Source organism: Oryctolagus cuniculus, chromosome X (genome assembly GCF_964237555.1).
Source record: "Oryctolagus cuniculus chromosome X, mOryCun1.1, whole genome shotgun sequence".
In the NCBI taxonomy this organism is placed as follows: domain Eukaryota; kingdom Metazoa; phylum Chordata; class Mammalia; order Lagomorpha; family Leporidae; genus Oryctolagus; species Oryctolagus cuniculus.
The window spans coordinates 33,682,524-33,697,803 of NC_091453.1; the positions used below are offsets into that span (position 1 = coordinate 33,682,524).

The following is a 15,280-nucleotide window of genomic DNA, read 5'->3' on the forward strand; positions in this document are numbered from 1 at the left end:
TAGTATTAACCAGCTACAGTCAACTGCCGTACAAAGGGCCTTCACAAAGTTCACAGAAGGGGCTGGCGTGGTGGCATAGAGGGTGAAGCCGCCACCTGCAATGCTGCCATCCCATATGGGTGCTGGTTTGAGTCCTGGCTGCTCCACTTCCAGTCCAGCTCACTGTTAAAGCACCTGGGAAAGCAGCAGAGGATGGCCCAAGTGCTTGGGCCCCTGCACCCATGTGGGAGACCTGGAAGATGCACCTGGCTCCTGGCTTCAGCCTTCATTTGGATTTCATGCAATTTCCAAGGATCACAAAATGATCTCTTTTTTTATCTCAAAATATGGTAATTCTTAGCTCAAGCACCATAGGAAGATTGGCAGCAGGCCATAGCTTGCCTATTCCTGTGCTCCAGTGTCAAGGTCAAGGCACTCCTGTCTGCCTCACTCACAGCCGTATCCCTAGCACCTACAACATTCTCTGCTGTCTCCCCAGCCACTGACACCCAGGAGGTTCTCGTACATGGTTACCGAAGCCAGTTATTGAAGAAGTGGAGAAGTGAGTGCACACAGGAGAGTGGGCATTTCTACTCCCAGAGCCTCAGCTGTCCCCTGCCTGCACCCAGACAGGCTTCTCCAAGAAATCTTCAGAAAAGATCAAAAGTCTGAGGCCAGGATTGTGTTTCAGCATCTTTATTCTCCTCTTTAGCCCGAGGTTAATCCTGATGAAAAGCTTTAGACAAGAGGAGGTGGAGAGGACTGGGCCTGGGCTTCCCAAGGACCCAGCCTTCTCTCCCCCCGTAAGGTTAGGGATCGGGGTGGGGTTAGAGCCGTGATCCAAGCTCAGCTCCTTGGGGAGGAGGGACACCTCTGCTGTCTCTCACCTCAGACAGCCACACTAATGGGAACCAGCCACCTCTACACACCAGGCTGGAGGGTCCCTGGAGAGTGCCCCTGCCCCACCACATACACTTGCACACGTGCACAGGGACCCAAGCCATGCATGGTCAGTGTCCAGACATGTGGTTGTGGCCTGTCGCCCAGTTGGTAAACATAAAGCCTAGACTGATGGCCATGAAGAGGACCCCCAGGATGCCAAAGCACAGAGCCTGCAGGCAAGAGAGAGAGTGAAGATGAGGCTGCCTGGGACGCCCCACTCAAGCTCCTCCTGAGAATGTGCCTCAAGCCCCCCGCCCCTTCCAGGGGAGCCCGTCTGTCCCTGACCTTGGTGCTCCTCTCCTTCCTTAAAGCAGCCCTTTCCTGTGAACCCAGAACACCCCCACCCACCCCACCCCCCCCCGCCGGAGTCTCCCTTCCATCCTCCCTCCTAGATGGGCTCAGGCTCTTCCCAACAGCGCTTCTTCCCTCTGTCTGGAGAATGCTCCCTTCTGGAATGTTCTCTCCGTCTTCCCGGACCCTGGTGGTGCTCTGACTATTCTGCTCCTCCCTAGGACAACCACCTTCATTCTTCCAGACCATAGGTCCCTCTTCCTGGCCATTCCTTCTTCCCTTGCCCCCACTCCGCACCCCCCACCAAGAACATTCCTCCCATTCCCAGGCATCCTGCAGCAAGCACTCCCTCCTCCAAATGTGGAGTCTTTCCCTAACCCCCTCTGGAATGCTTACTTGGATCTTGGGCCAGGAGAAGAGGGGCTCCGTGTCAGAGGGTACAATGCGGAGGTAGAAAATGCTGGGAAGGATGAAGATGAGGCTGGGAGCTGAGGTTGACCCTGGAGGACCAGAACAATGTGCAGGAGACAATGTGAGCTTGGGTACAAGGCCATGTTAGTTGGGATCTGGGACTGGGGTGGGGACACTGACCGATAACTCCAAAGATATCCCGGATGGTTGGCACACAGATGACAAGCACGTTGACCAAAACCAGCAGGATCAGGGCTATGGCCACATGCCGTAACCAGCTGAAGGCTTTGCTTGGGAAGAGCAGCTGCTGCAGGGCCCGGCGGATCTGTGGCCAGAGTAGGGTAGAGCAGGGGTCAGGGCTCAAGTGTTGCCCCCTTCAATGTGATCATCTGCCTTCAATTCCACCCTCTATGTGAGATCCCTACCCCCCCCCCCGACTCCCACCGGCTCCACCATGTCAAAACACTCAACTGTGCTTCCACCATCTGAAGGAGCTTCCTGCCTCCATCCTTCAACAATTCCTGTCTCTTCCTTCTGTCTGTTTGTCCATCTGTGCCTCCACCCATTGTCTGAAAGCCTCACCTCCTCTCTCTCACCATCTTCACTTCCCCCGTGCCTGACCATCCACCCAGCCTTCCACCCAGTTTGAGTCCATCCCGTAGCTGCCTGCCATCTGTCTACCTCTGCATCTTTTCTCTGCCTAATCATTCCTGCCTCCCCTCTGAGAGCCTTGTCCCTCCTACATCTCACCACTTCCACCTCTACACTTTTTCTGTCCCATCCCTGCTTCTTTGTTGCAACTGACCACCCAGCTATGCTTCTGCCCTCTGGCTGAGCATCCCTGCCTTGTTCTTCTGTTTAGCCATCCATCTGGGCTTCCTCCCTCCAACAGTCCACCTGTCCCCCCGACCCACTCTGTCTGGAGACATCTCCACTTTAGTCTTCTCTGTCTACCTGGCAGCTCTGCCTTCCCTGTCTGTCCATCTCTGCTTCCATCCATCCATCCATTTGTAGCTCTACTCCCCATCCAAACATGCACACCCACGCCTTCCACCCATCACGTATGTCCCCCACTCCGTGGGCTTGCCCTCGCCCCCACACACAGGGAACAGAACAACTGGCACGGTGAGGGTCACGGCAACCAGCACAGCCAGGCGCACGCAGAGGATGAGCAGGTCCCTCTGGCTGTACATGTGTAGCAACTCTGCCTCCACGCTGCCTGAACCAGGACACAGGGGAGACACACATTGCAGGTTTTGGAGGGAGTACCCAGACTAATGTCCCAGAAACCCAAAGATACATACACAGTGACAAAATCTACACAGTGACTAAATCTATACACATGACGTGCATCCTCCCTTAAGAAACTGATGAGTCCAAGGTCATGAAAGGAAAAAGCTCAGAGGCTCCTTCCCTAACCTTCTGCCTAATCCCCACCCCAGCACCACTCCCCACCCCCTGCCACCAGCCTTGGCGCTGGCCCCACTCACTGTAGAAGGTGAGGTATCCAAAGGTCGCTGTGAGTGCATACATGAAAAACATGGCCCCAATGGACACATTGGCCACAGCTTGCATCCTGCGCTGGGTGGGCCTGAGGTATATAGAGGTCATGGAAGTGTCATGCCCAGACCCCTTAACTTGGCCTAGGTCCCACAAAACCAGCTCCCACCCTCTACCTCCCCTGTGTGACTAGCCAAGCCACCTCCCTCTGTCCATCCACATCTCACCCTATTTGATCACCATTGTTTCTCCTTTGCATCTGACCACCCACACTGTACCTCTCTGTCTAGTCATCCATACCACCCCCCCAATTTTTATCCCTGCTTCCCCTTTCCCATCCATCCCTCCTTGTCCATTAGTCCATGTCTGTCTCCCCACCCTCACCATACATACTGCCCCCTCCATCACATTATCTGCAATCTACCTCCCAACTCTGCTCATTGACACTCATACTGAATGTTAAAATGATAGACCACTTGGGGCTGGTGCTGTGGCATAGCAAGTAAAGCCACTGCCTGCAGTGCTGGCATCCCATATGGGTGCCGGTTCAAGTCCTGGCTGCTCCACTTCTGATCCAGCTCTCTGCTATGGCCTGGGAAAGCAATGGAAGATGGCCCAAGTCCTTAGGTCCCTGAACCCATGAACTCATGGGGGAGACCCAGAAGAAGCTCCTGGCTCCTGGCTTTGGATGGGCCCAGCTCTGGCCATTGGGGCCATTTGGGGAGTGAACCAGCAGATGGAAGACTTCTGCTTCTCTCTCTCTCTCTCTCTCTCTCTCTCTCTCTCTCTGCCTATCTGTAACTCTGTCTTTCAAATAAATAATCTTTAAAAAATGATAGACCACTTCAGTTCCAATCAGTAAACACTCACTATGGTGAGTCCCCCAAGGCTCCCTGGCTAGCCCAAAGCCCTCCCTTGGCACAACATAGTCACCATGAAGCTGACAGCCCCCAGATGACTGTAAGGATTGTCAGACACCATCACTGTCCACCCTGCCCCTGGCTGGCCCAGCATGCATGGCCACTTGCCTGCCCACTCACCGGCAGAGCTCCGTGTAGATGGGCAGCACCTCAGGGTGGCAGACGAAGGCGAAAGCCATGATGGGAACCGTGTAGGACATCTGCACATAGGATCAGAGTCCACGGTGGGTTAGAGAAGCCACTCCTCATCCTCCTGGCCCTCCCCTTGCCCTCCATATCAGACACGTGGCAGTCCCTGTTGGCCAATACCTGACCGCACTCTGATGGGGATGCACTAGGGGCCAGGGCCATTGAGTCTGGGAGTGGTGTAAGCTCCTTGAGGCCTGCCCACCCACCTGAGAGTCAACTGTGAACATGTGGGCCTCACAGCTGATGTTGAATCCCTGCCTAGGGACGTCTGGGGAGTCTTCACTCGTCACTGCTGTCTCATTGCGGCCTACGGCACAGCCAATCTGGAATTTCTTATAGATGACCTGAGGGTGGGGAAGTGGGAAAGTGAGGTCACAGGGCTCCACCCCAGTGTCCCAAACTCTATCTGCACTTTGGCACAACCTTTTCTCTGACTCACCGAAACAAGAAAAAACAGCATACAGGTCAGAGAGAGACCACTGGTATATCCCAGATAACCTACAAGGAGTAACACACAGAGCCTCAGAAATCAAAGGACCCCCACCATAGCAAACCCCAAACCCCTGCAATGTCCCCTCACCCCCACTACCTTTGCAAAAACTTCTACTTCCACTTGAACTAGCCTCCCCTCCACAGCAAACATCTACTAATCTTTTAAATCTCACATCAAAGAAGCTCTCCTCTCCTGTTTCGCAGCCCTCAACAACGGGGATTTTCTCAGGGCACTCCCCTCTGTCTAAGATCACTCTCCAATGACCACCCCAGGAAATCTCTTACCCAAGTGTTTCATGAGGGCCAGGGGCAGGATGATTATCACACTGACAATGATGATGAGAAAGTTGCCCTTCAAGTACCAGTCCCTGAGAAGACAGGAAAACACAGTGACCGGCTGTGGCCAAAGAAAACTACTGGGTACTCATTCACAAAACAACAGTCAGCCAGCCACCCAGATTCCCGCTCACAAAGAGATGAGCTAATACTGCAACTAGAAACCATTCAGGTGTGCACAGTGACACGTGGCACAACAGCACAGATAGCAACATTCAGACCGATTGAGCAACACCACCAGTAGGATGCAGAGGAAAACATGTGCATAGGGAGATAAAAGTCACCATCAGATTTGCAACAGGACACACAATCAGATGAGCAAACACCTCTAAGCAGTCAGACTCGATGTTAAAATCAGCCCAATACAAGATGCCAGACACAAAGATAGCGTGAGTCAAGATCCTGGTATGTCAGACAAGTAGAACAACAATGAGATAATCTGTTATGGAACAGGCAATGATGCAGTCAGTCAAAAAAGTCAGAAACACACATTTAAACAGCTCAAGGTTTGCAGGACACCTGAAAGTAGCTAGGCTGATTTGGCCACACAGACAAAGACAGACTGAAATAGAAACAGAATGAGATGGCTGATCACCCTGCTGAAACCAAGCTCAAAGAAACAGTGGGGGGATAAGCATTGTGGTGCAGCAGGTTAAGCTGCTGATTGCAACACTGGCATCCCATATTGGAGTGCTGGTTCAAGTCCTAGCTGTTCCACTTCCACTCCAGCTCCCTGCTAATGCATCCTGGGAGGCAGCAGATGATTAATCAAGTGCTTGGGCCTCTGCCAAAGTTGCAGGCATTTGGGGAGTGAACCAGTGAATGGAAAATCTCTCTCTCTCTCTCTCTCTCTCCCTCTCTCCCTCCCTCACTTTCACATATATGAAAACAAAGTAGATAAATATTTCAAAAAAGAAACAGTGGGATTCTGTACAGATACTGGAGGGAAATACATAGGCAAGACACTCAGTTAATACAGAATCAGCTGAATAACAGTTCATTCATTCAAAAGAATTTTACTGAATGCTTGCTATGTTCCATGCTGTCACATGTTCTCTTTCTATCTCATACACATAGCTACTAAGAAATAGACCAATGAAGTACCATTAGCCCTATATACAGTAGGAAGTAATGATAATAGTTAGACATACTAAGTCACATGTCAGCTACCTGGATGGTCTCAGAATCAGGTCAAAGATCTAACAAGACACACACATAGATGACAAAAAGAAAGGCCTCTGTTAATATTATGGGGGAGGGGATATTTGGCCTAGCAGATAAGACACCTGTGTCCCATATCAGAGTACTTGAGTTCAATACTCAGCTCTACTCCTGACTCCAGCTTCCTGCTAACGTGAATCCTGGGAGACAGCAGTGATGGCTCAAGTAGTTGGGCCCCTGCCACCCATGTGGGAGACCTGGATTGAGTTCCAGGCTCCCATCTTTGTCCCCTGGCCCAGGGCCGTGGCACGCATTTAGGGATTGAACCCATGAATGACAGCTTTCTCTCTAGAGCTTTCTCTCTCTCTCTCTCTCTCTCTCTCTCATAAATAAATAGGCTTTAAAATGATGACAAATGGTGGGGGGGCCACATACACCCCATGCAAAGTCTATGAGACCAGAGTCAGGCTCAGCCTCTGGACAACCACAGGTATGGATTAACCACACAAAGGCAACTAGATATTTGCAGTTGGAGCAAAAGCACCACAGTATACTGTGCATGTACACATACACACACACACACGCACATGCACACACACACACATACACAACACACACACACAACTGTAGTCTCATCATACACAAGTAAGCATACAGACCTAGCCAGCATGATGAACCCATTATCAAACACAAAGCAGGATGCACAGAGCAGATCAACAACCAAACATCCATGGCTGCAACCATAAACAGAGGACATATATGTACAGGCACAGGAATCACATGTACAAAGCCAGAGAATTTTCTAGAACAAGTGTCACTGAACCAAATATAGAGATAGAGGTGGCTTGTCACATACAATCAGAGCAAGTTATAGGCACAGTCAGTACCACAGTCCACTGGTGTGCGCACACATACGCATACACATCACTGGAGTCAGCTATCATTCGCAGAACTAGACAGGATCAACAAGGTTGATGCACCCAGAATCAGAGTCACAGAATCAGCTGGACAGGCAGTCAGAGTGACCAAGTGTCAGACACATACACTGGAATCACACTGAACAGAACACAGTTATAGTCAATCATACAGCCAGCCAGAGAGAATCAACCAGTGCAACAGTCACTAAATCAAACCCACCGGTAGAGTCCCCATCTACTGAATATGTACAGCCACACACTCACAGCATCACTGAACACTGCACATGCAGAGCCAGCCACAAGCGATTGGAATAGCAATCACAGAATCAGCACATGGCCTACTGGGCTGCTACAGTCAAAGCAACAGTCACACACACTGCTGGCATCACCATACACAGGAATCAGTCTGACCCAACTGGCCTGCCCAACAGCCTCAAAATAGAACACCTGGGTATCAGCTGGACACACAGAGTTGAAGATACCAGCTGTACCTCACAAGCAGACACAAGGGTCTGTGCATCAGCCAAGGGGTGTTGCTCACTCACCCCTCAGGGCTCATGGGCAGGAAGGAGCCAATAACCAGGGGGAGTTCGGATTTGATGATGAACAGGTAACTGGACATGGCTGGTGCGGATGGGGGAGGTGTAAGCAGAAGGATTCCCCTCACTCCCTTACCCCATCTTTGCCAGCCCAGCCTGGGGAAGCCCACCTCACCCCACCCTCTTCCCCCAGCTGACCGCCACCTCCCAGAGTCCTCACCCCCAACATTGTGCAGACAGATGACGGTGGCCACCACTACCTTCCCTGCAGGCCCGAATGCCCTCTGTCCCAGCTGCTCATAGGCTCGGATGCCAGGAGGGGGAACAAGAAGCAACGGGTTGTGGGTGCAAAAGGCCAAGACAAGGGTGAGGAATGGGAGGAGGGTAGAAGGGCTGGGACCTAGGGACTTGTGGTTTGGGAGAACTGGGGCAGGCTGATGGGGACTGGAAGTGATGCTTAAGTAGATAGGGTTGAACTTGAGGTAGAGTCTGGGTGGTGGGATCTGACGCCAGGTAACAGAAGTTGGGGAGAAGGGCGGGAATGAGAGGTAGGAAGTGGGGATCCTGGAGCCAGGATATGGACTAAAACTGTGGGAAGCGGGACGCCGCTCTCCCACAAGGGGAACAAAGGGAGCGAGATGTCGTTCTCCCCCACAGGGTGACCAAGATGGCGCTGGCAGGGAAAGGAACTACTAAAGAAGTAAACAACAAAATGGCAACGAGGTGCATGCCTCCCGCGTGATCCCGTAGCTGATTGGATAGAACATGCATGCCCTTCACGTGAACAACTCGCGGATTGGACTGCTGTGTGCATGGACTCTATAGTGCTTTCGATTGGTCGCTGCGCATATATAAGCCATGTGGCTTTGTGCAGGGGCGCTCTCTCTCGCTCTCTCTCTTTTTCTCTCTTCTGTAATTTCCTTAGTACTCTGTCTCTGCTTTTTCTTCTTTCACTTCAGAATAAAGTCTGAAAAGACCGAGAAACTGCGAGTGGTGTTGTTCCTTCGCGGGCGAGGGAGCGACTTAAAACCATGGTGGGCATGAAGCTTAGGATTAGGGAAGTCAGGAGCTGAGGAGTGGGTGTCTCAGGGTTGTGGGGCTGGCTTTCGGGGGGCAGAGGTAGAGTGGTCTGGGACCGGGGAAGCCTGGACAATGGGGTCTCATAACCAGACTGAGGGGTGAAGTTGGGAATCCAGGATTCCAGATAAAGTCTGGGGGCCAGGGTTCAGTGTGGGGTTTGGAGTTCAAGAAACCAAGTGTGGGGTCTGGGGTTGGCTGGTCTGGGATCTGGGGTCTGGGTGGTATACCCAGAATCTGGGTTTCGGGTGAGGTTTGGGGTCTGAGGTCCAGGACCTGGGTTGAGCTCCAGACCTGGGTCTAGAGTCTGGGGTCCAAAGGATGAGGGTGGGGACTGGGATCCAGGCTCTGGGTCTCACCTACAACACCGGCGCAGGTCAGCAGGAGGTGGATGGAGTATGAAGACAGAAGGGCAATGCACAGCAACAGGGCTCTGAGGCAGAGGGCACAGCTCAGACTCGGCCCCAGGCCTTCCACTCACCCTCCCCAACACCCGGGGCCCTCCCCCCCAGGCCACCCATGGACTCACAGGAAGAAGATGACGCCTGTATGGGACATGGCATAGGCCAGCCCCAGGATGCCGCTGCCCATGATGGCATTGCTGAGATTGAACACTGACATCCCGAATGATGTGTTCCCCTCAAACTGTAGGCAAGAGGCAAAGTCCGGACACACATGGAGAGGGGAGACTCGGGAAGGAGGCCAGTGCTGGGGCCAGGGAAAGACTGCACGGGGGAAGAAGCCCAGGCAGGGCCATGGGAGAGAGAGGGCAAGAGGCTAAAAGGGGAAAAAAAAAGAGTTGCAGATAGTCAAAAGCTGGGAAACGGAGACTGGGAAAGGCAAAAGTTGGAAGAGAAACTTGGGAGCGAGCAGCTGGATGCGGAGAGGGGCAGGGGAGGGGAGAACAGCTACTGAAGGCAAAACCATCACTGTGGACAGAGATCCGCTGAGGAGGAAGAGCAGCTGGGGGGAGCTAGAGCCCAGCACGAATGGAGAGGAGCCACTGGGGAGGGCGGGCACGGAGCCAGGGGAGCAACCAGGGCGGGAGGAAGCTAAGCAAGGGAGAGAGCTAGAGAGAGAGTACCTGGGAAACGGGAGAAGCTGAGAAGAGCTGGGCAGGGGGCTAGCTGGGCAGGGGAACAGCTGGATTAGTCTGGGAGATGAGCTGGGGCAGGTGCAGCTGGGACAGACCATGTGGGGATCACTCACATCCATGAATTGGACCGGCTTCCTCTCTGGGACAGGATCATCGCTGGGCAGAAAGTCCTCATGTTCCTGACTGGGGCTGGACGGGGCAGGAAAATACAAGTAGGGCTGATAAGAAGGTAACCGTCACCGCTGCCCCTGACTCCTTGGATCCCTGACTCACCCCACAGCATCGGCAGGGAGGGCTCCTCCGTTCATCTTTGAATCCTGCAGTTCCATCCTGCGGACAGAGACACGGGGTGGGCACGGGGATCGGACACGGAGCAGGAGGGCTACAAAATGAGAAGTGTTGCAGGAAGGAGAAAAAGGCCCCACAGAGACCAGCAGATATAAAAGCCCAGAAGCAGGTGGAAAGCCCGAGAAACAAGAACAGGGAGGGAAGAGAGAGAAAGGGAAATAAATGGTGAGTGTTAAAGACAAGCCTGAGGGGCACCAGAGAAAGAGACTGGGGAGAGAGAAGAAAAGCAGAAGGGGAAAAAAAACCCGCCAAGAGTTACTCAGACAGACACAGAGCAAAGAGGGCAGGGAGAGATCTTCAGAGAGAGAAAGAGAAAGAGAAAGAAAGACCCAGAGAGACCAACCCCACGGCAGACGAGATGTCCATTCAGAGTTGAGACAGCTTCTTGTCCCGGACCCTAGACTCACAGTGCCTCTCTGGCACTGTCCTTTTAGTTCCTGTCCCCCGCGCCCTCCCCTCCTCCCTCCCCCATCACTACGTGGCCAGCCGCTTACTCCTTGCAAGGACACGTGTCAGCGCGACTGCCCCACCTCTTCTAATGCCCCCCCCCCCACTCCCTCCTCCCCGTCTGGCCCTGCAGCCCAGAACTGATGCAACCTGTTGAAGGGGCTGGGAGTGGGAAGGGGGGCAGGCTCAGAGACTCCAGCAAACTGCTGTCAGCCACAGGGACAAAGGGACAGAGGGACAAAAGACAGAAGGCAGAGAACATCAGATTCAGGCAGCGGGACAGATGGCGTGGATTGATAGGCCTGGGGATGGCAGTGGGGCAGGTGCAGGGGTAGATACTGCCAGGCCATTACAGGCAGACCTCAGTCAGCCCAGCCAGGAGAGGATCCTGAATCTTGGGGGCTTCCAGGGGGAGGCAAGGAGGTGGGTGTGGTGGGGTGGGGAGTGTGCACACTGCAAACTGGGTGCGTCTCAGAGTCCTGGTCTCCAGCCCAGGCACGGGGTGGGGCCTGTCCACACCCCAACTGAGGGGCCCCATGCTCTGTCTGTCTTATCTGGGGGTCTGTCTGTTCACTCCCATCCAGGCATTGGGCAGGCGTGTCTGTCCCAGGCAAGGCACATGTCCCCTACAGGGAGTCACACAGGGTGGACTTGGGGTCTGGCCCCAACTTCACTGGGCTACTTGAAGGCCAGGTGGACAAGAGGCATCTGTCCAGGCCCCTCTTCTGCCTGCCCACCCCCAACAGGGAGCACAGAATTCCCGGAAAAGCCAGAAGCTGGCTAGGGCTTCAAAGCGATTCTAGATGACCCTACCCCACATGCAGCTGGAGGAGGGTGAGGGATGGGCTGTTTACTTCCCCACAGCAGGAGAGAGAGTCTCCTGCACACTCAGGGATCACAGCTACAGCACTGGCCCCAGCACAGCCCCATCTAGGGGCTCAGAGGTGGGAGGCAGACTCACCGTCACTCACACGGTTTGCACGTGAGTGAGAGCAAACGTGCAGGCAGACTCCCAGGCATATGTAGAGATTGACAGGGGCACACCTGCACTCCTCACTGCATATGGAGAGCCTAGGCTCACAGGGCAGTCACACGCCCAGCCACAGAGTGCTGATCATGGCAAAGACCTTATCGTCCACAGACTGAGAGACAGCCAGACACTGTCGACTCACAGACACCCACGCATTCACAGCCAAGCTGAAGAGAACCAACAGGAAACTCACACACAGACTCACCGGCCACACAGTCTTGTACACCCAACTCCCCCACCACACAGACTTGCAGGTGCAGATGGCTCCAGAGGCCAACTTCCAGAAACATACCCTAACGTGATAGCTTGGTGCGCGGTAGGCTCGCGTATGAACAGGTACAGCTCTGGTCACATAGACAGAGGCACTCCCAGGCAGATAGGTCACTGGCACGCACAACTGCATTTAGGCATCTGGTTGCAGCCCACCGTGTACACCCAGAGCTACTGACAAATCTAGTCAGAGAAGACACATCCAAGGAAAGTGTATACAGGCACATACACAAGAAATGCAGGAAGATACAGCACACCTACTCTCCTTGCACAGAGGAGATCTAGAAAATACACCTAAGGTTGCCTGAAGAAGAAATGGGGGCCCAAATAGTATTCATAAGAGAGCACTTCAAGAAGCTCGTGGGAAAGGCATCCTCTCCATTAATTCCATTTGCCTGAACTTTTTTTTAAAAATAGTATTTATTTATTTATTTATTTGAAAATCAGAATTACAGAGAGAGAGAGAGAGAGAGACATTCTATCGGCTGGTTTACTCCCCATAGCTGCAATGGCCAGTGCTGGGCCAGGCTGAAGCCAGGAGCCAGAAGCTTCATCCGGATCTCCCACGTGAGTAGCAAGAGCTCAGACATGTGGGCCATCCTCTACTAATTGTCCCAGGCACATCAGCAGGGAGTTGGATCAGAAGTGGGACTCGCTCTGGCACCCATATGGGATGCTAGCCATGAACTTGTACAGTGGCACCAAAAGACAGCTCCATAGGGCACATACCTGCAGCCACTCATCGGGGAAACACAAACATGGTAGCAGACATGCAGGGAAGAAAGACACACACGCAGAAGAGAGACAAATGCCCAAACACACGCATCAGCCGCAAGCATTACAAAGGAGACACATAAACACCTGAGCAACACCCACACACAACCCCGGAGAGATACAAGTTGCCACACATAAGTTGGGTAGGAAGCTGCAGAGAGAAGACACAACCAGGCACGTTACATAGGCAGCCACACAGGCAGCTCACATGCGCATGGCTGCCGCTGAGAACATGCACAGGCGGATGAGAAACACTCAGGGTGCTCACAGGTACACAAACACTTCAGCAGCTCTCTCCACCCCACCCCACCCCCACCCCCGCCCCTGCCTCCTCTGTTTTCTCTCTCCTCTGGTGCCCTTCCCCCACTCAGACTCATTACACATCTGTGCTACAGGTTGGCCAGGGAAAAAGACACCTGTCAGCAAAGGCCTTGGCCCAGGTGGCTAAAAGAGGAGGAGGAGGGGCCAGGCAGGTACACACATTTCGAGAAAATTCTGAAGTGGCCTGTCCAAACAACTAGACTACACGTAGTACGAAAAACAGATGCTTCCCTATCCTCTTCCACCACCTCCCAGCTACAGCCTCCTGCTCTAACCGCTTCCCTCCCCTCCCAGAACCTCCCCTGGCTCTCCAACACGGCCCAGCACATAGCAGATGCTTAATAAACGCCACCTACCAAGTGTCATACTACTATCATTATTATTTTTATTTCTGCCAAGGAAGCCCTTCTAGAAGAAGAACGAACATTCATTTAGCTCTATACGCTGTAGCTCTGTTACGTGGTTGGGGCAGGTGGTTGGTTTAGCAGTTAAGATACTGGTTAAGACTCCCACTTCCCATATCGGAGTACCTAGGTTCATGTCCTGGTTCCAGCTCCTGACTCCAGCTTCCTGCTGATGCAGACCCCGGGGGGCAGCAGTGATGGCTCAAGTAAGTGAGCTCCTGCCATTCACACGGGAGACTCGGATTGAGTCCCCAGCTGGCAGATCCTGCCTTTGGCCTGGACTGCTGTGGGTATTCAGGGACAGAGCAAGCAGATAGGAGCTCCTGCTGTCTCTCTGCCTCTCAAATAAATACATAGACAAATAAAATAGCAAGTTCTCAGCTTATGCTGGTAGAAAGAGAAAGAAAGGGAAAGTGGGGTTTGGGTTGTGTGGGGCAGCTGGTTGCACAAGGTCCAGATGTGTGTGAGGGTGCCTGGGGCCAGAGGCTCTGCCCGGTGTTACAAAGCGGCTTGAGAATGCTTGAGTGTCATTTGGGATTCCCATGCAGCTTATCAAAGTTCATGTGGGGTTCTTATCAGCTCGTCCAGAGAGACCCCGGTGTTTATGAAAGCCAGCCCACGGCTCAAGAGCGTTCCAGAGAGGGACTAACTTGACCAAAGCAGCCACAGCAAAAGCGTTCTCAGCTGGGTTCCCCCCCACACCCCCTCGGTAGCTCTGTGGCCACAAGCAAGTTCCTAAACCTCTGCTCCCTCAAGGGCAAAATAACGCCCAACTCCCAGGGCTACGGGAAAGAGGCAGTGCACGGAAAGCACTTGGGACAACAGCGCATCTGTGACTTCAGCAACTGCTCTCCATCTGTGACAGCAAAGCCCCACTTGGCTGCCTTTGGCATCTGACTCAGCCCTTTGCTTTCATGTGGGCTCCCCACTGAATAACTGTTGAGTTTCCCTTCCAGCTCCAGAGAGCAGCTCCCCCTCCTTGGCCTCTTGGGGAGGCTGCGGGGAGGACAACGTTTACACTCGGTGGGGTGCCGGGTGGGAGTTATTGGGCCGACACCCTTCTTCGGGAAGAGCCTGGAGAGTTCAGAGCCTGGCTCTTGTCCCCCCAAACCCCCTGGGTCCCTCTGGAGGAAGCAGGTTTCTTTGCTAAAAATTAAACATCCTCTTTGTGAACGGGCAAGAAAACAGGACGTGGGAAGCATCCCACAGGGTGAACATTGTAAGCCCACCACAAAACACACCAAACGCCAGAGTAGGGGGAAGGGTTTATTCAAGGGGGGTGGGGGTGGGAGTGGGGGCCCTGGGCTGGGAAACAGGCCTTGTTATAAACAAGGGATGGGGGAATAGGGACAGCGAATCTGTTAGAGTGGGGGTGGGGTTACCACCTTTCAGTCACCTGACTCAGTAAACCAGGCTGCGTCCTGGAGAGGCTGAACCTAGCGTACACGGTGGTGGCTGGAGCAGAGCCCAAGATGGCGCTTTAGATAAGACGGCACCATTTCGCTAACAAACATGGCTTTTTCCCCCGCCCCCCCCCCCAAACCTGGCATGGTTGAACCCTTCCTATCTCACACTCGCTCACCTCCGAGGCTGGGGGGGTGGGGTGGGGGTGGGCAGCAGGTTCCCAGCAGGCCACAGCCCTTCAAGCTCCACTGACAAAGCTCTGGCTTCTTCCCTGGTCTCAGGCAACTCCTTCCGGAGTGTCCGCCTCCCACGGCCCCCACAAAACCACGAGAAGCAGCACCGAGGAAAGAAGGCAAGCAGAATGCCCATAAACACGGACTGAACATCAGCTGTGCGCCAGGCCCCGTACCCAGCGCCGGGAAGCCGCAGTGA

The 15,280-nt window shown here is 53.5% G+C and overlaps 1 protein-coding gene across 6 annotated transcripts; it reads right to left on the reverse strand.

Moving 5' to 3' along the window:
• Positions 1–659: 659 nt before the first annotated feature.
• Positions 660–10,664, reverse strand: SLC38A5 (solute carrier family 38 member 5). 6 transcript variants are annotated; one of them, XM_008272349.4, is made up of 16 exons: positions 10,542–10,664; positions 10,124–10,180; positions 9,964–10,039; positions 9,284–9,399; positions 9,114–9,187; positions 7,898–7,981; positions 7,684–7,762; positions 5,010–5,092; positions 4,672–4,730; positions 4,439–4,576; positions 4,164–4,243; positions 3,114–3,214; positions 2,727–2,842; positions 1,804–1,948; positions 1,609–1,712; positions 660–1,091 (listed from the first exon to the last, which is right to left on the reverse strand). In XM_008272349.4, the coding sequence occupies exons 1-16, from the start codon at positions 10,562–10,564 to the stop codon at positions 990–992; spliced, it is 1,437 nt and encodes a 478-aa protein (XP_008270571.1). In that variant the 5' UTR covers positions 10,565–10,664; the 3' UTR covers positions 660–989.
• Between the last annotated feature and the right edge of the window lie 4,616 nt (positions 10,665–15,280).